General features: G+C 37.0%; 1 protein-coding gene across 2 annotated transcripts; it reads left to right on the top strand.

Annotated features, from left to right (window-relative positions):
- Positions 1 to 1,706: 1,706 nt before the first annotated feature.
- Positions 1,707 to 21,611, top strand: LOC146489598 (transmembrane and coiled-coil domain-containing protein 4-like). Of its 2 annotated transcripts, XM_085103389.1 has the most exons (15): positions 1,707 to 1,853; positions 3,017 to 3,075; positions 6,957 to 7,096; positions 8,349 to 8,376; positions 9,589 to 9,721; positions 9,951 to 10,048; positions 11,562 to 11,705; positions 12,504 to 12,623; positions 15,140 to 15,218; positions 15,947 to 16,044; positions 16,651 to 16,787; positions 17,436 to 17,517; positions 17,836 to 17,953; positions 18,214 to 18,331; positions 19,785 to 21,611. In XM_085103389.1, the coding sequence occupies exons 1-15, from the start codon at positions 1,729 to 1,731 to the stop codon at positions 20,046 to 20,048; spliced, it is 1,743 nt and encodes a 580-aa protein (XP_084959515.1). In that variant the 5' UTR covers positions 1,707 to 1,728; the 3' UTR covers positions 20,049 to 21,611. The 2 variants fall into 2 exon arrangements, with proteins under 2 accessions (XP_084959515.1, XP_084959523.1); XM_085103397.1 differs by lacking the exon at positions 3,017 to 3,075 and having other exon boundaries at positions 1,712 to 1,853.
- The last annotated feature ends 3,671 nt before the right edge of the window (positions 21,612 to 25,282 follow it).

Here is a 25,282-nt window from a genome sequence, read left to right as displayed (position 1 = left end):
TGTCAATAAAAACCAGAAACCATTACCGGCTGATAATTTCAGGAGAAATAGAACGAAAGTTAAACCGAGTAAGTGCATTTAGACTAATATTTAGGCAATAAATGCAAGGAAACGGTGGTTTGTTTCAGTAATATTTCGATATAATTCTATATCATCGTCAGACTAGGTGACAATGCGGTAGCTAAAGTTTTGTACTTATTTCATTCTCACGTGCCTATTGATGCTAATTTACCACCCTTTTAGTATTTAAACTTTAGCTACCGCATTGTCACCTAGTCTGACGATGATATAGAATTATATCGAAATATTACTGAAACAAACCACCGTTTCCTTGCATTTATTGCCTAAATATTAGTCTAAATGCACTTATTCGGTTTAACTTTCGTTCTATTTCAATAAAAACCAATAACCATATATAGTGAAGCATCTAATCAGCAACAAATTATAAAACAAAGAATGCAGAAAACTCTAAGCATTAGTTCAGGGAAAGTTCTTTCACAAAGTGTATCTGTCGTAACTTCTTAGGGGGTATCGATCAGCTGATCTGAATAAAAAATAATGTATAAAATACATCTGTGTTAACAAGTACATTGCGAACAAATATGGCACATCTACCTTCTATACTTTCTAAGGATAACAAATTGAACCTTTCCTTGCGATTATAATAATCATCCTCTGACTTAACTTCGAGGAATAGAATTATGTGGCCCTTCGCTGAATTCTTTTCAACTCTTGATATTCCTTGCCGTACGAGGTGCACACGCAACAGTACCATATTCCAGATGCGGCCTAATAAACCAGGGTACTCTATAAGTGCACACTGTAAATAAATCGCTTTTAGCCCCCAAAATGGCGCCGTTTCGGTGAGTAAAATACAGTACTATTTTGGTGTCTAATTAAGCCCATTTAGAATGTAGTTGTTATAGGCCCAGTCAGACAGGGCAGAAAATAGCCCTGTACAAGGCAGTCGAAACGACGACACAGAAGAGAAATTATGGAAAAGTGGGAAGGAGGGGGGAGGGGGGGGGATTTTGGTTTCTGTTTTCGGTCTTTGGATACAAGAGAGTCTGAGACAGCTTTATATATAAGAAGGGTAGAATATAATCAACTACCATTTACTCTAAGACGCGGTTAACCCCTCCCCCACCCCACCCCGAATTTATTATTATTATTATTATTATTATTATTATTATTATTATTATTATGTTTTTATTTTTTTTTCTGTTTTTAATAAAAATTAATTATTATAAAACGTGAACATTGAATAATACAATCCGGAGTTTTGATTTGCTTAAAAGCCAGCCAGTTGTACCATGTCCGAGAAATAGTGGCCATTAAATTGTTTTCTGGTTGTCCTTCAAAAGCAGAATCAGTAAGATCTATCTATCATCTCATATCTAATGCGCGCTCGTGGAATAATTGTAAAATATACTCCACGTATTAAAGTACAATTTACCCCTTCAGATACGAAAATCAGTTGATGCAGTTCAGCCTCGCAGAGTGGCTCCTATTGGTGTGGTATGCCAGGTCCGAAAAAAGGCTGTAACAAAAATAAATAAATAAATAAATAAATAAATAAATAAATAAATAAATAAATAAATGAATAAATAAATAAATAAATAACGCAGGCCGCAGAACAGGCGTTGTTTATTAATTCATTAGTTAGTTCATCAACTGCGTCCGAAAAAAATTCGGGGAGTACTGGGAACTAGTGAAAAGAAAAACAAAATGGCAGCTGATTATGATGAAGCAGCAGCAAATACAGTGAAAAGTCTTTCTGATGTGGGCAAATATTCTTATGCGAGTCTTTGCAGCATTATCCTCTCAAACTTGTTTGATACACCAACGGACAGGTAGGTCCCTCGATCCTTGATCATTATGATATAGCTGCTCTTTTTGTGGAGGAAATTTAGGGTTAACCTCGGTGTGTAAAGAACCTGACAGGGGACTGACAGGTTTTTCCTTGTGTTGTAGGTTATTATTTTCCTTTCCTGAGTTGTTTTGTCGTTTTTGTTTCCTTTGTTTTACGTCAGCTGAGAATTTTACAATTTAAAAACAAGCTCCATGATTGATTATTTTGTTAATGACGAAAACTAAACTCATCTGAATTCTGAAGTCTATTGAGTTTCATAATATTGAGTCTATTTACAAAAGATGGGAAATTCTAATTCAATAAAACAAATTCCAAACAGTTTTCTAAGATAGCCAGTGGGCTAATGGACTGTTCATCATTTATCGGAGGAGAATAGGAGGAGGGCGGGGGATGGTGATAGGAGACTTCATATTTTTGTCAGAACTTGTGGGGGGGGGGGGGTGGGGTGTGGGAACTTGAAAATTTAAAGAGTGGCAATGTCTCAAACAAAGAAGCAAAATATACATACAGTGTACATCCCTTTATTTTGGTGAAAAGAGAAAATATTAAAGAAGTGGTATCACCATTTCTTGAAAAGGGGTGCATATTTATTTAAAATGCTAATTTGAGATCCTGAAATAAACGTATTACAGCAGTGCCTCAGTAACTGAACAATCATCATGTCCACAACATTACACACACTATAAGAAAACAAATAATTTGTAGTAGTACACAGTTCAAACTATGATTTATTACATAGACCTGAACAGGGGAAGTTGTAAAAGCTATCACACTAAAAACGAGCCAAGTTAAACCTAACCAAAATGCCCTAAATGGTATAAAAATCCACAGTCGATAAACAGACACTACAATAGTTCAAATTCAAAATAAGCGATAACAATTTAAACTGGACCAGGTGAAAGCTGCAGATCTCATAACACAAGTCCCCCAAATCATAAAACAGCCACGAAATACAGAAAAAGCTTAATATGATCGTGAGAATTTTTAAAAAAAAGTAATGCCAATATCTTAGAAACGAAAGGAAAATCAGCTGAAAAATTATGATCAATGGCATCCCTCAAGACTTTACATCTTAGAGAGAGTTGAATATTTTTACTTTTGAGATCTTGAAAAACTTTAATATTCTGTTGGGTACTATTTTAGGAAATGGAATGAGGAAGTTATCAAACAACTTGTAAAGCATCTAGATCTTCCACAACAAGGTAAATTATTCATTAGCTAAGTCTATAAAATAATGTTTAATACATGATTTTGCTTGATAGTACAAATAACTACCAGTAATCAGAACTTCTCTTACAATACTACATGTAGCATTAGCCCGAAGACCTTTTCGTGGTTTCTAATACAATCTTGGTTGTAAGTAAACATGCCTAAAATGTATAATATTGAGTAATGCTGTAAATAATTGGGAGATAAATTTAGCTGACCTTGGACCTCTGTAACTCTGATTGTATTTGTCAAATTTTGACCTTGAATATGTTTTCCAAAAGGTACTTATCTTAAGATTAGTTACTTGAAACATAGATCTAACAGATTTTATGGCTGTAACAACCCTAAACAAAATTTTTAAAACTTCATGCAAACCCTTCTAAATAAACATTAATAATAGTAATAATTAGAGGGTTGTCCAATATAGACAAACTGATACGGTCTGAAAAAACGGCCTTACGATCCGTACGGTTTGTACAGACCATAAAGGCACTTTTCGGTCCGTAAATTGCATCTCATTAAGGGCACTTAGAATATTTTCGCTTCTTACCTCAGAGAGGGGCTTGTAAAGTTTGACGATCCGTACGGTCTGTACAGATCGTAAAGGCACTTTTCGGTCTGTAAATTGCATCTCATTAAGGACACTTAGAATATTTCCACGTCTTATCTGAGAGAGGGGCTTGTAAAGTTTGACGATCCGTACGGTCTGTACAGATCGTAAGGCACTTTTCAGTCCGTATACGGTCCGTAAATTGCGTCTCATTAAGGACGCTTAGAATATTTCCACGTCTTATCTGAGAGAGGGGCTTGTAAAGTATGACTCCGTATGGTCTGTACAGATCGTAAAGGCACTTTTCGGCCGTATATGGTCTGTAAATTGCATCTCATTAAGGACACTTAGAATATTTCCACGTCTTATCTGAGAGAGGGGCTTGTAAAGTTTGATGATCCGTACGGTCTGTACAGATCGTAAAGGCACTTTTCAGTCCGTATACGGTCCGTAAATTGCATCTCATTAAGGACACTTAGAATATTTCCACGTCTTATCTGAGAGAGGGGCTTGTAAAGTTTGGCGATCCGTACGATCTGTACGGATCGTAAAGGCACTTTTCGGTCCGTATACGGTCTGTAAATTGCATCTCATTAAGGACACTTAGAATATTTCCACGTCTTATCTGAGAGAGGGGCTTGTAAAGTTTGACGATCTGTACGGTCTCTAGAGATCGTAAAGGCACTTTTCGGTCCGTATACGGTCTGTAAATTGCATCTCATTAAGGACACTTAGAATATTTCCACGTCTTATCTGAGAGAGGGGCTTGATAAGTTTGACGATCCGTACGGTCTGTACAGATCATAAAGGCACTTTTTGGTCCGTAAATTGCATCTTTTTAAGGACACTTAGAATATTTCCACGTCTTATCTGAGAGAGGGGCTTGTAAAGTTTGGCGATCCGTACGATCTGTACGGATCGTAAGGGCACTTTTCGGTCCGTATGTACGGTCTGTAAATTGCATCTCATTAAGGACACTTAGAATATTTCCACGTCTTATCTGAGAGAGGGGCTTGTAAAGTTTGACGATCTGTACGGTCTGTAGAGATCGTAAAGGCACTTTTCGGTCCGTATACGGTCTGTAAATTGCATCTCATTAAGGACACTTAGAATATTTCCACGTCTTATCTGAGAGAGGGGCTTGTAAAGTTTGACGATCCGTACGGTCTGTAGAGATCGTAAAGGCACTTTTCAGTCCGTATACGGTCTGTAAATTGTATCTCATTAAGGACACTTAGAATATTTCCACGTCTTATCTGAGAGAGGGGCTTGATAAGTTTGACGATCCGTACGGTCTGTACAGATCATAAAGGCACTTTTTGGTCCGTAAATTGCATCTTTTTAAGGACACTTAGAATATTTCCACGTCTTATCTGAGAGAGGGGCTTGTAAAGTTTGGCGATCCGTACGATCTGTACGGATCGTAAGGGCACTTTTCGGTCCGTATGTACGGTCTGTAAATTGCATCTCATTAAGGACACTTAGAATATTTCCACGTCTTATCTGAGAGAGGGGCTTGTAAAGTTTGACGATCTGTACGGTCTGTAGAGATCGTAAAGGCACTTTTCGGTCCGTATACGGTCTGTAAATTGCATCTCATTAAGGACACTTAGAATATTTCCACGTCTTATCTGAGAGAGGGGCTTGTAAAGTTTGACGATCCGTACGGTCTGTAGAGATCGTAAAGGCACTTTTCAGTCCGTATACGGTCTGTAAATTGTATCTCATTAAGGACACTTAGAATATTTCCACGTCTTATCTGAGAGAGGGGCTTGTAAAGTTTGATGATCCGTGCGGTAACAGTTTATTATTGTGACATTAGTTTTTCAGTGAATGTTTTGAATATTAAAGCAGCTATGTGCTTCCACATAGCCAAAGGCTGTGTAGTGTTCTATTGGACCCATCAAACTGAGCTGACACTTAACAACAAGACTTGTCAGCACTTGCTTTTTGTATTACAAAGTTTAAACGAATCAGAGGGGTAGCATAAAGGTCTATTTATGTAGACACTTTACACTGTTGCTCTGTTCCATCAGCTTTTGGAAATGCTGAAAATTGGGCCATAACCCTGAAAAGGAAACATAATCTGTTAACACAAACTTTGAAAATCCTGGCAATAAACTCCCAGCTCAAAGGTTTTCCCTGGCTTGCAAATGGTGAACAACTAGAGCTTGGCTAATACTACTTATTGACTTGATGGTCACTTGTCAGTTGTGCGTCAGTTCTTCATTGCTGCAGGTTATTTATAGTGAATTACTGCCTAAGGTAGTGATGTTTTGGTGATTAGGTTATTGTACACTTCCTTGCCTACTAGAGAGGGGACTTATACAAAACATGGACCCAGGTCCATGGACCACCCATGTGGACCCGGTCCATGGACCACCTTGTTGACCGGGTCCATGGACCACCCCTGTGGACTGGGTCCATGGACCACCCCACCTTGTGGACCCGGTCCATGGATCACCACTAATAGATTTTTGAAGGTATATTTTACTTGTCAATATAATAAAGGATGGACTGCAGACTGAGTATAAAATACAGATTAAATATGGTGTTCAATGTGTAATTCACCTTCTACTTTCTATGAAATTGAGATTTAATGCTTTTACCACCATTGAGTTTTATACGCAATCCATATTTAGTTTTCTTTGCAATCGTAGAATCTGATTTCTGGTGAGTACTGACGAGGCAGATTTCGTCCTTCATCATACTTTTTTAAACAAATCATCCGGGCGCTAGCAGAACAAGAAAGACTGGGCCAAGTCCCAAGTATTTTTATTACGGGATGCAGAATTCAGAAGACCATTGCTATTCTTTCGGAGTCATACGTTGTCAAAACTAAACTAAACTTTACATGTGCAGTCAAGAAATATGGATAAAACGAAGCCTAGTGGAGTACAAAAAAACACGTGCCACCACATGAAGTAGAAACAAGATAAAAGGTTGGTTTCGTTTTTGATCTGTTGTAAAAGGTGCTCGCGAAGAGCAGTGTTTACATTTCGAGACATCGGGTGGAGGGCCAACTCTGCTTAACCAACTTGTTTATGAAAAACCCTATAGCCATATTTAATCTGTATATTATAATTTGTCCGCAGTCCATCCTTTATTATATTGAAAGGGTAAAATAGGCCTTCGAAAATTTATTAGTGGTGATCCATGGACTGGGTCCACAAGGTGAGGTGGTCCATGGACCCAGTCCACAGGGGTGGACCATGGGCCGGGTCCAAGAGGTTGTCCATGAACAGGTCTGGGTCCATGTTTTGTATACGTCCACTAGAGAGGTGCTTGAGATTGATGAAATTAAATCTTTTATTTTTTATTTAGTGCTTTCTACACTCTTGCAATTTGTCAAAACGGGAAACTGTGAAGATTATGCAGAGAGAATTGACTTGCAGACTGCTCCTCTTATAGCTGCTCTGAAGAGTGAGTCACAGTTCAATGGTAGCCTTGCAGGATTTCCCAAGGTTAGCATTTGAATTTACATGCAAGGATACTTGTTCTAAGCTAAAAAAATCCACAGGTTGTTAAACATATAATTTTGAGATTAATTTTAATAAATAATTATGTCCTATTAAATTTGTGGACAATATTATTGTACAAAAATATCTGACGACAGCAGGTGCATAGAAAAACAGTCAGTGTCAGCAGCGGCCTGTAGTTTATGCCTATCAAAAGCACTGCAAAGGGTGTTACAATGAAACAATTTGAGCTGCCTGAAAACCAGTGCCATAGGACAGCGATGCTGTGTAATTTCTGTCAATGCTGTTCAAGAGCAAAATTAAATATTTTTTTCAAGCAATGGACTGAACGCTTGTCTTGAAATTAAAGATGGAGTATTTATTACGGTACATAAAATCACCTCATTTTATGGGATATATTGAATGTACAGCCTAATGTTTCCTGTCAGTTTTAATTTTCCTACTTAACATTCATATTTTTGGTACTGTAAAACTAATATTAATAATAATTATTGTAGTCTACAATTTGTTAACCTTACATTTTCCACTTCTTAAAAAAATAAAAATAAACATTTTAAAGTACTAAGCAGTTCTGTAACAGTATATACCATACAGGTTTTAATAGTGTCACCATAACATTTTAATTTTGAAATATGATCCTGAGTCAGGCTCATTTTACTGCAAGGGCTAAAATGAGTTCTTAGAAGGGCCGAAAACATATTTACGCCAAAGAACATCAACTCTATTACTATTATTTCAGAAGGTACTCAGAAAAGGAATCAAAGACAGTACAGTCAGTAAATATGACGTGAACCCTGACGGTATCACGTTGGCATGTATTTTATTGTACAAAAACTTTTATTGTCAAAACTTTGGCAGAATACCAGCAAAATTTGTCCACTGACAGAATCTTTCGCTTCTAAGTTTAGAAGCAATTGAATAACAGAATTTTGTCCAGTCAAACAAGCAAGAAAATGGTGCAAACAGTCCAAATGGTTTCTTTGGCTGGTTATGTTATTTTCTTCTTTCTTTATTGGCTCAGAGCAGTGGGCTAAAATATAATAATTTTTAGCCCATTGAATTCTCCATTTACATGGTAAGCCCACAAAAGACACCACAATGCCCAAAACAATTATTATTAATAAATGCATTTGTAGTTGTGGTTGTTCGTTGCATGTTGTTGCTTTTTTGCAATCATATTTTTTTTTTCAATCAAGTTAGCACAATGTTGTCTAATACATTTTCTAATACATTGTAGGATATGCTGAATCTTATTCAAGGATTAGGTAAGCTATTTAAAAAATATTGTTTTGGGTTCACATTATAGAATTGAAAACTAATTATTAATATTAATTTTAGTGTACATGTATAACTTGTATTAAAAAATTATTGCAAAAAACCTTAAAAACATAATGAAAGGCATTTTATTATTTTTTCAGTCACTGTGATGATTATAATTATTTATTGGATTATATAGTGTCATTATAATTGTATTTATATTGTAAATATTATTATTAATAATGTGTCATAATTTATTGACTCATTGACAATAAAACAACAATATTTTTGGCAATGAACAATGAAGGACTCTGTGAGCGATTTAAGAAAATAATGTTTTCTGTATGATTAGAAAAGTTGTAGTGAATAGGGAATTTATCAATAAGCAACCACAACAACAATACTGAATAGCAAGCAAAATGTCACCTAAAAAATTAATTAAAATATAAATTCACATGCTTCTTTAAACTACTTCACTATATTTTTAACTCCTTCAAGTAGATACTGTGGTAAAAGCTGAAATCATAGGAATGACATCCAAGTTAAAATTTAGACAATTGCTCTTTGTATCTGCATTCTACTTTAAACCTAAATTTGTAAAATAATATTTTTGACATCTTTTTTGTTCTCCAGAACAGCAAAGAAAGTTTAATAAGTACCAAAATTTATGAGTAAACGTACAGATGAGAGTGATTAAGTTTGGCTAATTAAGGTTATGGGTAACATAAAGTTTGGGGCTAGCAATTCATCCAGTGTGGGGTGGCGTGGGGGGTGTTGAGGTACTGATTCATGGCATAAGAACCAGGCTTTAGAATTTTGAGTTTCATGTAAACTTGTGTTATTGATGTACAGTATGATTTGCAATGTTAGTGCTTTGTGTTATTGTTGTAATTTATTTTTTTGTACTAAAAAAGCTGAATTAATTAGAAGAACCTGAGACTTGTTCAATCACATGTACTGTTTAATTGATATTGCAATTGTATTGCTCTAGAAAATATCTGCTTACACCTGAAATAGGAGGTTTTCTGGACAGGTTTGGATCCCTCATCCCGCTGGATTAATTCCAATAAATTTATTATTTAGCTTCATATTTGCCTTCAATGAACTTTCATTCATGGGCTTTTGAAATGTTCCCCCCCCCTCCCACCTTAGAATTTCCAATGACCTTCCACTAGGGAGGTATAGATATTTTCTGAATCTGGATCCCTGCTGTTTAACAGGTGGATATGATGCCAGATTGAGAGTTCTGATATTCAGTTTGGGAGAGCAGCTCATTGTACAGAATTCAGTGCTGGAAGAATATGAAAACATACTTGTTAAAAGATTAAACCAACTGAAAGATTGTGAAACAAGGTAAGGAAAGATTTTGAATTATTAGGAAATCTTAGGACTTGAATTTTGAACATGGAGCATGTATAACAATTTTATTTTGATTGTGTGATTTAAGCCAGCATTGTGGGCTTAAGGTAGCTATTTCACAGCAGTGTTTTACTACTGTTTGTTGATATCTATTTGCTGGATAAGTTGCTGCTAACTCTGCTTTAAATTTGTAACTTTGCTCACCAGTAGTTTTCTTTTTTAGTGAAGATGCTGATGACAAAAAGGGAAAGGAAGTTACAAAGCGACGGAAAAAAGCTCTTATTATTGCTTTGGGAGCTCTGGGAGGTGGAGCTTTGATTGGTATGCATGCAAGATACTGAGAATAAATTATTCAGATTTATTACAATTTATAGTTGATCTTAAACTGGCAGACACCATTAATTACTGAACAGAACATTTGTTAGAAACTAAGCTTCTTTGAGGGGAAGTGAAAGCAAAAATCCTGGACAAAATTTATAGGAAGTTGGATCCTTAAAAATTAGTAACTGCAGTATCCATAATAATATTGTTATAAGAATTTACTCTTCCAAAACCCACAGCTGGACGACATTCATTTCAAGTTTGATCTTCCATGAGAAATTTGCATGTAATGAATGGGAAAGAAGCTCTTAAATGCAAAAGCAATACTTATAATTCTACAAGGACTTGTTGTGGTTACCCTATTTATTTGATTAACTGCCTAACCAGACTCGTACCCAGTCACTATTTACGCATTTTGTGGGGTGAGAAGATTGGATGTACAAGGATGGATTGAGGCGCGCGGGGTGTCATGGGAAGAGGCAAAGGAAAAATAGTGACTGGCAGATTTCGGTTGCCAGATCCGTGCAATCGTGCGTGGAGCCGTGCAGTGTTCTTTTTCAAGAAAACGGAGTAATTAGACATTTCTTGCAGTCAAAATTCACTGCGGGTCTAGTTTGGTATTTAACGAGCTAAAGCGTTCATCCGGTGAGTGATTTCTTTTTTGTTGGCTTGTAATGTCGTGCTGCCGTAATGGCTTCTTCGTGGGAACATCCGCCGGAAGACTATGTGGGTGATTTGGATAGTTCTTTCAGTGAATTACAAGTGGATCAAAGGTTAGTATCACAGTCATATTTCGTCTTCCAGCGAATATTCCCGCGAAGAAGCCTTTGCGGAAGCACGAATTACAAGCCAACAAAAAAGAAATCACTCTTCGGACGAACGCCATATTAGATCGAAATCTGCCAGTCGCTATTTTTCCTTCGCCTCTTCCCATGACACCCCGCACGCCTCAATCCATCATCGTATCCAATCTTTTCACCCCTGCACAAAACACGTAAATAGTGACTGGGTACCAGTCTGCTGCCTAACTTCAAATAAGCACCCACCTCAAATAAACACCGACCGTGAAAGCCTAAAAAGTTAATAAGCGCCCACCCTCAAATAAGCAACCATCCCACCCTCCTCCCAACAAAAAACATTTCTGTACTAGCCCAACGTGGTTTTAGATACGGTAGTCAATGAACTTTTACATTGTTTATGTTAGATATTTTGCACTTTGTTTTGTCTTGTTGAAGCAAAATAAACTTGTTTTCCCTTGTTTTGTTGTTCTCATAAAATGACCTCGCTTGCTGAAAATGTTGGGAAAATAATAAGCGTCCACCCTCAAATAAGTGTCCACCTCAAATAAGCACCCACCCCTTAATTAGGCCCAAAATTAAATAAGCGCCCAGGGCGGTTAATCGAATAAATACGGTATGTGTAAATTAAACAGAAAACTTTTGGTATTTACTGGTACCCTTGTATTACAGGCTAGATTTGTTATTTGCCTAACATTTTAAAACTATTGTTCTAGGTGTGACTGGAGGCCTTGCAGCACCTCTGATAGCTGCAGGTGCTGGCGCAGTACTTGGGGCCAGCAGTGCTGCTGTTCTTAGTACCGCAGGAGGCCTGGCATTAATTGCATCCTTATTTGGAGCTGCTGGGGCTGGATTAACAGGTCAGATATATTCATACTACCAACTCTAAGGTCCCTCTGCACATATCTGAGAAATTATTCTTCCATTTAAACAAGCCTGACCATGAGAACATTAGTTTTACTGGTAATGACTTGTTCTGTTTTACAGCCTTTTAAGTAGCTCTGGCATAGCTGACACTAGTTTTCTTTTCTGACGTAGATGGGCGTCAAGCTAGTGTTTTAAAAAATTTCAGTGGTTAAATGAAGTCATTAGCAGGGACCATCAAGCCTCCCCGGCTGGGGGCTGGGAGGCTTATAATAATAATGGTTACCCAATAATTTTAGGAGAAGTGTAATTACCATTGTCAACTTGCAGGTGATACATTACCATCAAGACTTTTATTCCTCTGATTCATGATGAAGTATATTAAAGAATCTCTTTTGAGCCACTAGTTTGATAGTGTCGGCCGTTGGAGTTCTAACAATTGATCAACCAAGTTTTAAAGCATAATTGTCAACATGGAGACTATCTAATTGATACTGGCTTTCTAAACTCCATCTTCCTTTTCCTTTCTCTCAGATAATTCCATTTATTTACTGATTACTTTATTTTAAGAAGGCAAGGGAAAATAAAATCAATAAAATTTATTGAAACTGATTTGAAGAATTTTAACCGCCCAAAATTTAAAACCACAACAAATGCACGCATTAAGATTGACAATATATAAGTTGAAAGCTGCCAGTAGCTAGTCGTGTGTTAAAACTAACGATTAAAGCAGTAGGTCTCTTCTTGAAAAATGATGACAATTAAATAGTCTGTGGTTGTTGTGCAATTTTTAGGGTACCGATTGAGCAGGAGGATTGGAGAAATTGAGGAGTTTAAATTTGAATCACTTGGTAATGGTGAACAGTTGCACCTTGCTGTAGCAGTGTCTGGCTGGTTGCCTGATGATGCAGAAGGTTTGTATGCTTTTTTTGAATTTTGGAGAATAGCTAGGTACTCACAGCTTGCTACTCGGTAAGCAATGACCTCTTATGGCGAATGTGAATCCTTTGACAAGTGGAGGTAGTCATTCACATTTGATGTCAGGTGCATATGGGAGGAGGCTATTTTTTGTTTTTACTAAATTTATTAGTTTTTCAAAGGAGAGCCAGTTTAAGGGTGCAATTATTTGTGAGTGTCATGTTGAACCAGTGCTGGTGTCTGCTGGGGGATTGGGGGGGGGGGAGGGGGCAATGAACAAAGTTTGATAAAGAAGGGCTCTACCCTGAGGTCCAGGTTCAAACCCTTACTGGCTTTAAAACATGTACATACCATTCTTGGCAGAAAAAGGTAACCCTTCCACGTACCTATGGTAGGAACAGCTTAGTTCAACCCTCAAGCTGATATTTTAAATGCTGTAATGTTATTTGGGGTAACCGTGGCACCGGTCTTTCTGAAAAGCTGCAGAAGCTCCAAAATGATGCAGCCTGGGGGGGGGGGGGGGGGGGATCAGCCCTTGGTGGGATGTGTCTAATTATATAGAGTTGATGGAGGGACAGTACTTTGGCCTATATGCAATTGATCTAAATTTAACTCTGTCTGACGGCACAAAAATGCATATAACCAAAAAGAACTGTTGAAAAGAAATTTTGAATGATATCATAAGCTATGAAAATAACTATTGAACCAGCAAATCTAATGCACCTGGACCCTTGCATCTGCACATTTCATGTGTAAATAATCCGAAATGTGGCTCTTAAGTACACAGGGTAACTGAGGAAACAAGACTGAATGAAATCCCACTGATGTTTACAGGCAACCTTTGATTCATTTAGCTTGCCTAGTTTTCTCTGAAGGAGAAAAGGCAATGGTCATACATTCTATTCATCTATTTTTAGAGCCAGTTAAGTGGCACAATACTGACAGTACTGTCTGTGTCTTGTTAACCTCCACATCAGGCATAGCGAGGGAGGGTATAATTACAACTGTATCTCCTCTTTTGACCAGCATTGTAATATAATGATGATTTTGGTCACACAGCAAATAAACCACTTTGTATTGCAACTACAGTCAAACCTGTATTAAGGTCATTCCCCTGTTTTGCAGTGCGCAACTCTACTGCGCACAATGGCAAAATAAAAAATTTACGCTCATTTCTAGCTATCTACTGAGTATCACTCAATCTGACTTGCATCTAACAACAAAATTCTTAATTTGCATTTTGCGCGGAAATAAAGGTGTTTTCATAAGACTCGCCCCAGTCCCTTCGCGGAGAAAACAGTTTTGAAGCTCGATTTACCACTGCTTTGTGAAATATCTGTAAAACCAACCTGGTGAACCTATTTTCTCTTGTCAGATTTCTAACCACAATATCGTTTGCCAACTACCGTGAAAATTTAAGGACAATCCTAGTGTTAGAAATATCAAATTTTGCGCCTAATATCTAGCCAATGGACATTTTGGCCTACCTTCAGAGGTAACGAATTAGATTATTTTGTTGAATATCTCAGTAGTACTGGTTAGGGATAGTTTTCAAACAGATTTCACATTGAAAATGATTTATGAACAGGGAAAGAAATCTATGAAATGAGCCGTTAACTGTTCCCTTCATAAAATAATTCCTGTTTTTGGCAAATGCTCTATTATAGTCCTTTTTGTCCAAACATGCAGAAATTACCATATTTCAATGCTTCGTTGCTGAAGAACAAGCATGGGGACCCCCTCTTTTTTTTTTTTCATTTTTGCAGTTTACATATAGTGAACGACACATGGGCAAAGTTTGGAAAAAATCTGAGTGTAGGTTCTATTTTAGGGGAAAGACCTTAAGTGGACACCCTCAGGACCACTCAATACAGGTTATCTGCTGAAAACAGGTTTCCTTAGAATTCGTCTTAAAAGGGTTATATTAATATTCCTCAGATTCCTCAGTATTAAAAGGCCTTGAAAGGGTCAAATACCATTCCCGTGAACGTATATGATAACTGTGGAATGCTGTATTTCCATTAGCAATGGCAAGTATATGTGATCATTTGCTTTATTAGTAAGAAGATGTAAAGCGTAACCGGTATCTACCAAGATGTGACAGCTCTTTGGTCCTTCGGCAAAGTTAGATTGCTGATCTGTTAAAACATGGAAAAAGAAAGCATGCATCCTTTTTGCAGTGTCTGTTTAATACAGGGTTTTAACAATAGAAATCACCATAAAAGTTACGTTTAAGGTGTCCATGTCCGCTTAATAGAGGTGTCCGTTTAATACAGGTTATTTTTACAGTAAATGTGAGGGAGAAAAAAATGGGACTTGTGCTGCTGTCTGCTTAATAGAGGGTGTCTGCTTAATATGGGGTCCGCTTAAATTTACACAGGTTTGACTGTAGCAAAACTTTGTGCAAACTCTTTCAAGAAACCTTTCCATATGCCTTCACACATCTCACAATTATTTTCCACACCTAAAAAATTCCTAATTCCCAGATTTAATGCTATATTTCTGTTGTTAGATGTAAAGAATGCATTTAAAAATCCATGGAAAGATTTGAACATCTCACAGGAACAGTACAGTTTGATATGGGAGTCAAGGTCGGTAAATTTCTATATTCTAAAATAATGATCATAATTCCTTTGTTGAACCCAAATTTACTCAGTCATTTATTTTATCCTTTCAAGTTAAGTAAGTTCTGGAAGTATTATGCCAAACCCATAAGGACTATTAACTAAATGCATATTCAGGTAGCACCATGCTTCATTTTATGATATTTTTTGGTGTGTTAGACCAAACATAATAATTATTCATGTGGCAACTTCCAATATTTGGTTTTTTGTTTGTAGGCAAGTTATGCTTTTAGAGAACTACTGTTATGTCAAATTTCACAAAATTCTAACAAGTGGTTCCTTAGAAAACAGTTCACTTCCAATAAAACAACCAGTCACATTTTATTGGTCAAATGCGCACGCATGGCTTTTCATTGGGTTTTCACAGCAAAGATGAAAAGCGTACAAAAAGACTTAGCTCTTCATGAACTCACTTTCTTTGCTCAAAGATAAAAAAAGGATTGGCAAACAAGAAACTGAGTTATTTTAAGAACAAACTCAACTTTGTGATCCCTTTGATATAAAATCGAGGGATCCCTTAATTGATGTCGTATTTACTTATCACAAGCCTAGCGCGCCCTTAATAGCATCCATATCATTAACTGAACCTGTAAAGTGCGTGCGGCAACTGTGTTCAGATACCTTAGTTGTTCCAAACCATTTACACTATGTTACAAATCTTGCATTTTATTATCAAATGTTTCATCTGTCTACAGATACTTGGCTGAAATGGGCAGTGCGCTGTATTCTTTCTTTGCCAGCAATTCCCTTGGCATCATCACACAGGAGGCCCTCAAATACACAATCCTTAGTGGTTTGTACTGAGTTCTGATCACATTTTCATGCTTTGCATTGAAATTAATATATTGAATTTTGGTAGAGTTCTGGGCCGAATTGTTTGAAGGATGATTAACGCGAAATCCAGGTTAACTATTACCACTATAACTCACAGGTTAAAAAAATTGTTCTCAGTTAATCTAGGGTTAGTGCTAATCGTGCTCGGCCCTGAGTTTTAGACTCTTGAAAGTGGCTGTCTAATGCATTACTTACAGACATGCTGGACAAACTTGGCTTTGAACAGTGTAAATCAGAAATAACAATTAATGGATTGAAACTGATAAATGTTCAATTAACAACTATGTGAACATTGTGAGCTAACTATCCACTGATCGGTCAAAAAATATAACCAGAGGCTCAATACAATATTCATTTGACTGTAAGTATGGTGGTTCCTACCGAGTTGACCAACAATGGTCTTTTCAGTACTTTCTATTGGACTGTTGAATATTTAAGACAAACAAATACAAAAAATACAAATACAAAAAAAATATTATTATACCTGCACTATTAACAAGATGAAGCAGCAGCAGTAACTGCAACTGTACTGAGCCTTTGATGTTTTGCTTGTTTGCTTTCTAAGGTCTTGTCACTGCCATATCATGGCCCTTGTTCATTCTTCAGCTGGGATATGCCATCGATAACCCATGGCATGTTTGCTCCAGAAGAGCTGCTGAAGTTGGAAAACATCTTGCTGATGTCCTTCTCTCCAGAGAACAGGTTTGTTTTACAATTGATGGTGAATTACTGGTGATTTTAATTATCTTGGTGTTTAGCATTTCTGTTAACTGTCATGACACGTGCACTGCTAACTAATCAATGGTGCTTGCCATTTGCCAAAACTGGCTGGCCAGACCGGCCATTCTGTAAATCAAATGCGTCAATTTGAAGGGATGGTGCTGCAAAATCTTGAAAAATAATCACTCTGAAACTAGTACGTGCTATTTTGAAGAAATTTGAAGGACGAGCATGAACCTTATCTTTCAAATTGGTACATTCCATTTACGAACTGACTGGTCTGACCGGCCAGTTATGACAAAAGGAAAGCGGCTTAAGAGACAACACTGAAAAACACATAAACTTACATATAAAACGTGTTATCAGCAGGTTTAGAATTCATACATTCATACAAAACAGATGTTGTAGTTGTTTGTTAGGAATCTTGCAAGCTCCTTATCCTTGCTAGGGTTTTCTTCGAAGCACAGCAATTTAGAAAATTAGAGGAAACCTATTTGCTCGGCTACTGTTGATCACCCGCTATCTCAATGTACAATGTGTCTTTTTCATGGAGGGATTGGATGTCAGGGCTAAGCTATTATATTGTAATCACAAAAGTTGATTTGTTGCTTTTTGTATGTTTCAAATCAGGGTAAAAGACCTGTTACACTTATTGGATTTAGTTTGGGTGCAAGAGTTATTTTCTTTTGTCTTGAAGCTTTAGCCAAAAAAGGTAAGCAACAATTTATTGCTGGGTGTACCTTTGGGTCTCCGTCTAAAATGACATTCTTAGTCCTGTACCATTGACTTCCACCAAGTCTTATTCGCAGCTGACTTCTTTTTGCCGCCCTTTATAGCACCTAAAGGTGATGGTGTTTCATGTACTTTTTTCTTACATTCTGCCTTATAACGATCAGTTTACAGTTTTATGTTTTACTGTAACACACAGACTTTGCTTGGGTGTAGCCACCTCCAGCGAATAGTAACTTTTCTTTGAGTGATCAGGTTCATCCTGTAAGAAGTGTTTGTATGAGTCACGTTTGTATTTTAGGAGGGACGGGTATCATTGAAGATGCTATTCTGTTAGGAGCTCCTGTTAGCGCTGATGTCAATCGCTGGAGATGTGCTGGTCAAATTGTTGCAGGGAAACTAATCAATGGATACTGCAGGTGAGTTTAATTTGTTTTTTTTCTCCCAACACTCGGCAATTTCCATGGTCTTCTAGTTGTAGCACAGAGCTGTTAGCTCAGTTACTCAAAAGCCTTTCAGATTAATCATGCCAAGCCAAACACACGTGGTCACAGCCAGTGATAGTTGCTTACTCAGCGTTTCTTTTATCTGCCCAAATTGGAAACGGATTCACAATTTCTACGTGGTCATCTCAGCCCAGCTCTAGATAACAGGTGTTTGTATTTTATTTTGCCCGCAGCAAGGATTGGTTTTTGAGATATGTTTATCGCACTGCCTCAGCGCAGATCAGTGTAGCTGGAATACAGGCAATCAAGTGGAAAAATCGAAGAATGGTCAATGCTGATTTGTCAGAGCTGGTAAGTGTATGCTGGAATGGCTGCCAACAGTCAGTTCTTTTGAAGTATTTAGTGAACTATGGTGCACTTTTGTCTTAGGACAAAACGGATCAATTATCTTGATGTTTTTTATTGATAACCTTTTTTTTCTATATCATCATTGGCACATGTCTGTAAATAACTATATAGGAAACAACAAGCAAACAAAGTATCAAAAGCAATGGGCAACAAAGGTTCTCTCTCTTAAGCTGTTACTGCTTACTGTTTTAAACTTTGTATTGTCAAACCCAGACAATTTCCTCCAGTAACAAGGCTTTCACGAATATAAGCCCCTTAAAGGTTTGAAATTTAACAGATTGTCACCATAGGTATTTTTTTCTTTATGCAACTAATAGACAGGTTAGCCACTCCGTGGTCTGTTGTAATGGAGTGGCCATTAGGCACCTAAGTAACGAGACCCTTGACATCACGAATGGTAACCTTTTTTGTGGTTTTACATCAGCATATAACACCACAAACGCTAAAAGAGGAGCTTTCCTTTCCGCGCAGTAAGCGGAAACGCTCAAAAGAGGAAATTCTAAACGTGCTTAAGGTGGACATTTTTATGCCTGAACCTGTAAATTTGTCAGTGTTACGCTTGAGGTTTGCTCATGCCTGGATTGGCTTCCAATGTACTTAAATACAGTGGACCTGTATTCCCAAGCACTAGCTGTATCTCTTTTAACTTCCATATTCCGTACTCTTGTTTGACGTAATGAACTTTAATAGACCAAGAGAGTGCAATATTGAATCCGCGAAATGCAAAGCAGTGTTGCTTTTTTACAATCAACTAGTTACAGTCAAGACTTTTGCTACTTAGCTCATGACTGAAAGTTAACATAGCGTGAAACAAAAATTAGCAGATGAGCCTTGTTGATGCTTAAGGACATTTCCTCTGATATAGAAAAACAAGGGTTGCCGTACTCGTTCTTGAGAATGAAGAGTTAAATATGGTAGTTTATGCACTTTTGAAGAAAAATGACCATGATGGAACGTCTTTGGACCAACAACAGAAATTACTTTTTAAAAAGAATATTTTGCAGCTCATTTAATAGTATTTTATCGCTATACACAAATTATATTCAATGTTTAGTCTGTTGAAAAACTACGTTTTTCGTGGCTACCAAATAAGTGAAATCTCTGGAGTTACCTTAAGCTGATGAGTTCAAAAATTTAGACTGACCCCTTGTGGTGTGACCTCTCGTAAGCGACCACCTCCTATAAACGACCACCTAGGCTTGGCATTTTGTGTGGTCGCTGAGGGAGGTTTGACTGTAGAAGTAGGTAAAGTACAGTAAAGTTGAAAACAGTCACAACTGGCTGCGCACTCAGTTACCTTGGGACCTACATTGTTCCAGTAGCAGGCTTGTTAATTAAATCTAAGTATTTCTGGGAGTTTATTTGTAAAATAATCTTTTACCTTTTGTTGTTTTAGATTAACGGACACTTGGACTATTCAGATCCAGACAAAATTAAAACTGTACTTGAAATACTTGGTATAAACACTAAACCTCGCAAGGGGGCTGAAACCGAGCCCAGCTGCACTGTCAATCAAACGATATCAACCAATGACGAGGCCACATTGGTTGCTTTGGAGATCTTAGAAGAGAGAATCAGTGTTGCCATAGAAGTTTCATCACTCATTCATCAAACTGCTGAAACGGAACACAGTGACCGAGAACAGGCGTTATGTAGTTGACAACGATGTAGTGTTACTTGGAGTTTGTAGGTATAGGGAGGAAAATGCATTGGGTAACTTATGCATTTTTATCGTATTTTCCTCCCTGACTGAACTCTGTTTGCCGACATTTTGTAACAAGCCTCCTTTTGATTGTTTGAAAGAAGCACTGATGTGCGTGACGTAAAAAATATTGCACGATAGAATATCAAACTAGGAAATTAATTAAATGAATAATGTCACGAAATATATCGCAAGTAACGCGAGCAATATTAAATTAGTGAACGAAGGAGAACAAAGCAGATTGCACAATTGTACTCCGGCAAAGTCCGAAGTTAATGCACTGCATGACAACGATGTAACTACACGCATCCATTAAGCTAAATAAAGAAGAGAAACGCGTGTAATTGTGTAATAGGAATTAAATTTAGTAGCCTGATTACAACAGTGTAGGCTTGCGATTTTACTGTGCTCGTGATTGCAGCGAAAATACTTGTTGCGCAAATAGAACCTAGTAAATCAGTAGTGCAATTGTAATGTAAGGTCAGATCGGATAAGAACGAATTGTGAATCGCGAATAGAAGATAGTAAATTGTAGATTGGATCGGAGATTGTTCAGATTGTTTGGAATCTTCAGAAAAGGAAAGATACAGTCTCTTCAGTTTCTGAACCGGCAAGTGCGGAGTCCGTGAAAGATTCCGCGACAACTACCAAGATATTTTTGTGTTCTATATGTCAATAGGTAGAAGGAAAATAATATTCTAACTGGGGCTCTTACAAAAAAGGGAAAGAAATAATTAATTGTGAGTTTGTACTCTGAGGATGTAAATAGCTGCCTACATAAGTAAGTTTTCTAGTTCAAGGTGTTCCAACACAGTTTTTTAATAGTTCAATTGGGGGGGGGGGGGGGGGAGAGATTGAGTTCCTGGTAGACTTAACACCAGCGTAAAATAATCGATGACATTTAAAGTGAATAAATAAATAAATAAATAAATAAATAAATAAATAAATAAATAAATAAATAAATAAATAAATAAATAAATATCGTTTATTCCACTCTCTTGCAAAAGGACTGAATTAACAAGTGGTAGTTACAAATATATCTTAATAAATTTATAATAATTCTACGATGCTTATAAAATGTAAAACTAGTGTCAGGCGTTTGGGGTGAAGAAAAAAGTGAGTGAGAAAAAAGTGGGGGACGACTACGTAGCGGGCTATGGTTACTGAGAGAATTCACGAGTATCTGCACTTAATTTGTATGGTGGGCGTTTGACAAGGTACCAATATACATACCTCGAAGGTACTTTTTTTTGCAAGTTTTACCAGTGCTGTTTAATGGTGTATATAAAAATTTCCTCTCTATTATTTCTTTCTTAATCATAACCCATTCAAAGAAATTAACATGTTATCAGTCCCTTTAAATCTTACTTACTATCAATCAAAGTGTAAGTTAATATGTCGGGGTTTTGTGCAATTCACTTTAATTTGACTTTATATAGATAATGAAGAAAGGGAGACTTAACCCTGAATATATGACGTCGCCAGAACATTTGAAAAATAAAGTGGATGCCAAGTCCTTGAGATGCCAGAGAAGTGTGACTGTGTTTTGTAATTTATTTGTCTATTTATCTATTTTTGCTGAGAAAGGGTGAGAGAATATGTGAATGAAAAACTGAGACCACGAAGTTCATTCCTTGGTGCTTTTTATAGTAGCCATCCCCGGCTGCCTCTCAACTTCTCAGTACCATCTGGGCCGCGGTTCCATAATGCGCATAATAGAGTGCATTGTAACAGGAGGGAGAGGTCAACTCGTGGGGATGATACGGGCCATCGTGACGTCACTTACCTGTAAAGCGCGGGATTTTTTCCAGTTTCGCACAGGCGCAGGTGATTTTGTTGCATCATAGTTAGGCGCAGGTGATTTTGTTGCATCATAGTTAATTGAAGGCAACGGTTATGAAATCTGACAAACTTCTTTGTTTTATGTTTTTGTTTGCCTTTTTGGCCTTGACCCTGCACAAACCACAATAGAATTTGGGATGTGTCGGAGCAACTGACCAATCGAAACGTTTTTGTTAAGATATTCAACTGTGGTGTGAACGTTAAAACAAAGGATTGTGCAGGGTCGCGGCCCTTCCAAAATAAATTGCAGCACTATTGTTTTCATGGCAAGGTTTCTGAATAACCCAATACGGTCTCCAGTTTCGCGTATTCATATCTTTCTGCATTGACTAACCTTAGACATTACTGCTGTGGTTTTCATCACAAAGAAGAATAATTTGTAAATAGAAACAATTTACTATTAAATTGCTACTTTATAACAAAACAACGAGTAAATATTTTAACGCAAAATAGTGCATAAAAGAACACTTCATCTTGAGTAAATTGACTATAAGTCAAACAAGTGAGTAAAAATACTCAAACGGTGAAGAAGTTTCTCTTCAAGAATTCTGCTCAATAGGGTACACATTTCAGTAAAAAAAAAACAAACAAAAAACAAAGCACAATTAGTGTACTATATAATGTTCCAAAAGTTTCATGCACTGTTTAATTTTAATCGAATTATGTACAAGTGAAATAATACTAGATTATTTACATTTTCTTTGTAACCATTTTGAACTACATGTATATTCTTTGTGCAACACTATCAAACTTTAAGGTTAACAGGGCCGTACATAGCGGCGGGGCAGAGGGGTCAGCTGCCCCCGCCAGGAAAACTATTTTTTTTTTCTGACATAGTGTTTGAATTTGCTGAGACATTTCTTGCAGCTATATTAGTCCGAAATCACAAGGAAATCGACTTATTGACTGAAAAAAAAAAAACATTTCTTCAATGTGAATTCCACATAATTGTTTGGGAAAATCTTTCGAGGCAAAAGTCAGTACGACTTTTCTTATGAAAATAATGATTTTGTAATTTGGACTGTCTGTGGCTTAGAATTTGGTGTGTAAATAAAGAGTGACAAGCCTAAGCCACTCCCTGGAGCGGGGTTTAGCCTTTTTTAATCTAGCTTACACGAGTATGTTTTTTTCATATTGGTTTTTAAAGCTTGTGCTACTCCCAAGTATTTGTAGCGGGTTTGGAGGCTTTGATAGAGCCTTGAATTTACCTATCCTATGTTCAACATAACAGGTCATTTGTGCCTAATGAGTTTTGATTTTCCTCTTTTGAATTCTCTTCATTTTAAATATGACCTCTTATTCTGTACGTATGTTCCACAACGACGCTGTTTTTATGCCACATAGAGCATTTCAGCCCGGTTTGGTTTGGCTCGTTTACTTGCGTGATGGTTTTAACTGCCTTTCTTATTGAGATTTGTGTAACGTTAGGACAGGAATTAATCATTGCTTGTATCGTGCAATGAGCTTTCTGTAGTTGTTAGTAGTGAGGGGGGCACCAGTTAGGTCGGATTTTTGCGGTGGTTTCTCATTAATATGCGGTGGCATACATTAACGACGATGACTTCACCGCCTATAGAGTGTTTTCATTCACGTGACTACTGGCCATATTGGTTTACTGAAACAAAAGAAAGTATTTGCATAAAAATAGAGTTCAATTCCCAGAGGTTTAGTCTGGGACACCAACATGGCCGCCATTTCTTTGTTTTGGGACACCAACATGGCCGCCGTGACGTCATGTGAAAACACTCTATTGTCGTGATCACTCATTATAGGATGACATCATATTTTATTTTAGCCCTACCAACAGGTTATGAACTGGTTTGACAGGTTTATCAATTATGTCATGCTCTATTTTTAACCTATGGCAGTCATTGGCGGTTTCACCGGTTTGACAGGTTTTTGAGGTTATTTTTGGATACATGACATCATATAGTACATACATAAATACTTTCTTGTATAGCTCCTCTTTGGAGGCCTTTCCGCCGTACGTGAAAATAAAAATAATAATGATGAAAACTATTTACATTTAGTTGACAAAATAGAGAAAAAAAACTACGATAATAAAAAATATATGAACTGAAAAGATTCTTAAGAAAGTCTCTTTTTCAAAACGCTAAGACTTTCCGTGTCTCTGAAATGTTTCGATAAATTATTGTCGACTTTTGCTCCACGGAAGGCGAAAGCCCTTTAGCCAGGCGCAAGTTCCAGGATCTACAATTTCTAAGCTAAAGAATCTGCCTTTGGAAGTCTTTCTAGAAAAAACAAAACAACCAAAAAAAAAACAAATACGCGTGACACCCACGCATGTGTCTGAGAAAAATAAAGACACATAACTACAAATAGCCCGTTTGTTTCCTTTTGTCCCTTTTGGCGTGGTTTTGATCTTTCGGGCCTGGTTATGGCCTTTCTGGCCTGTGTTTGGCCTTTTCTGACACTCTATATAACCTGACTTTTCCCAAAAACTCGGGAAAAATTAAAAATATTTGTCGTGTGTGTTTCTCGCCTAAATTAACTAAGCGCCTTTCCCGCCTAATAACTAAAAAACGATTCATTTCAGGTTGAGCTTTGTTGAGGATTAAAGAGTTAAAACAGTCTTTTGTTGTCTTTGTTTATTACAGTGCTCGGAATAAGAATGATTCGGTTCATAGATTCCTTGCTCCTAAATTGTACGTGTTAAAACACACACATAGAGATTTCAGTCGATTATGTTTGATGTTAATGACTGTCCACCTTTACTTATAACAAGGGTCAACGCGCTTTTGGCTTTCAGATCAGAGACTTAAGCTCTTGTGTAACCTCTCTTCACGGTCCGTTAGCCACTAATTATGCAAGTAGCAGTAACTGCGAAAACAAAACCTAAATTTGCATAAAAACTCTACGGAAAAAGCCAATTAACTAATCATAAACAATAGACAGCTTAAGTTCATAGAAATAATCAATTACGACACGCGACTACTAAATGCTTGCTATTAAACAAGGCACATTTCTTGAGAGACCTGACTGAATAACTTATTGTCTTTGACCAGCGAATACAGAAAACTATTTAAATACTGGAGATTTGAACGAATGAAAGTAACTCAGTTCTATTTCTAAATCGCCGAGTTTACTTTCATATGTTTATAATAGTCATCGGTTCCTATACCTCAGAGAGGGTGATGTCTACTTTAATTGTTGCTTTTTAAGGGAATATTGGTTCCATCACGGAAACTTAATGTGGACTGTGGTATCGTTTTAAATAAACGTATTTACCACGATGTCTAAATAGCGGCAAGGATAGTTGAATGTTATGATGACACTTATGCTTGTATTTTTGCCCTAAAAAATGTTACCTTCATGGACATGGTTATGTA

Source organism: Pavona decussata, unplaced genomic scaffold (genome assembly GCF_977016875.1).
Source record: "Pavona decussata unplaced genomic scaffold, jaPavDecu1.1 SCAFFOLD_4, whole genome shotgun sequence".
NCBI lineage: Eukaryota > Metazoa > Cnidaria > Anthozoa > Scleractinia > Agariciidae > Pavona > Pavona decussata.
The sequence above is the reverse complement of the archived record's forward strand: the minus strand, read 5'-3'. Positions and strand labels throughout refer to the sequence as shown.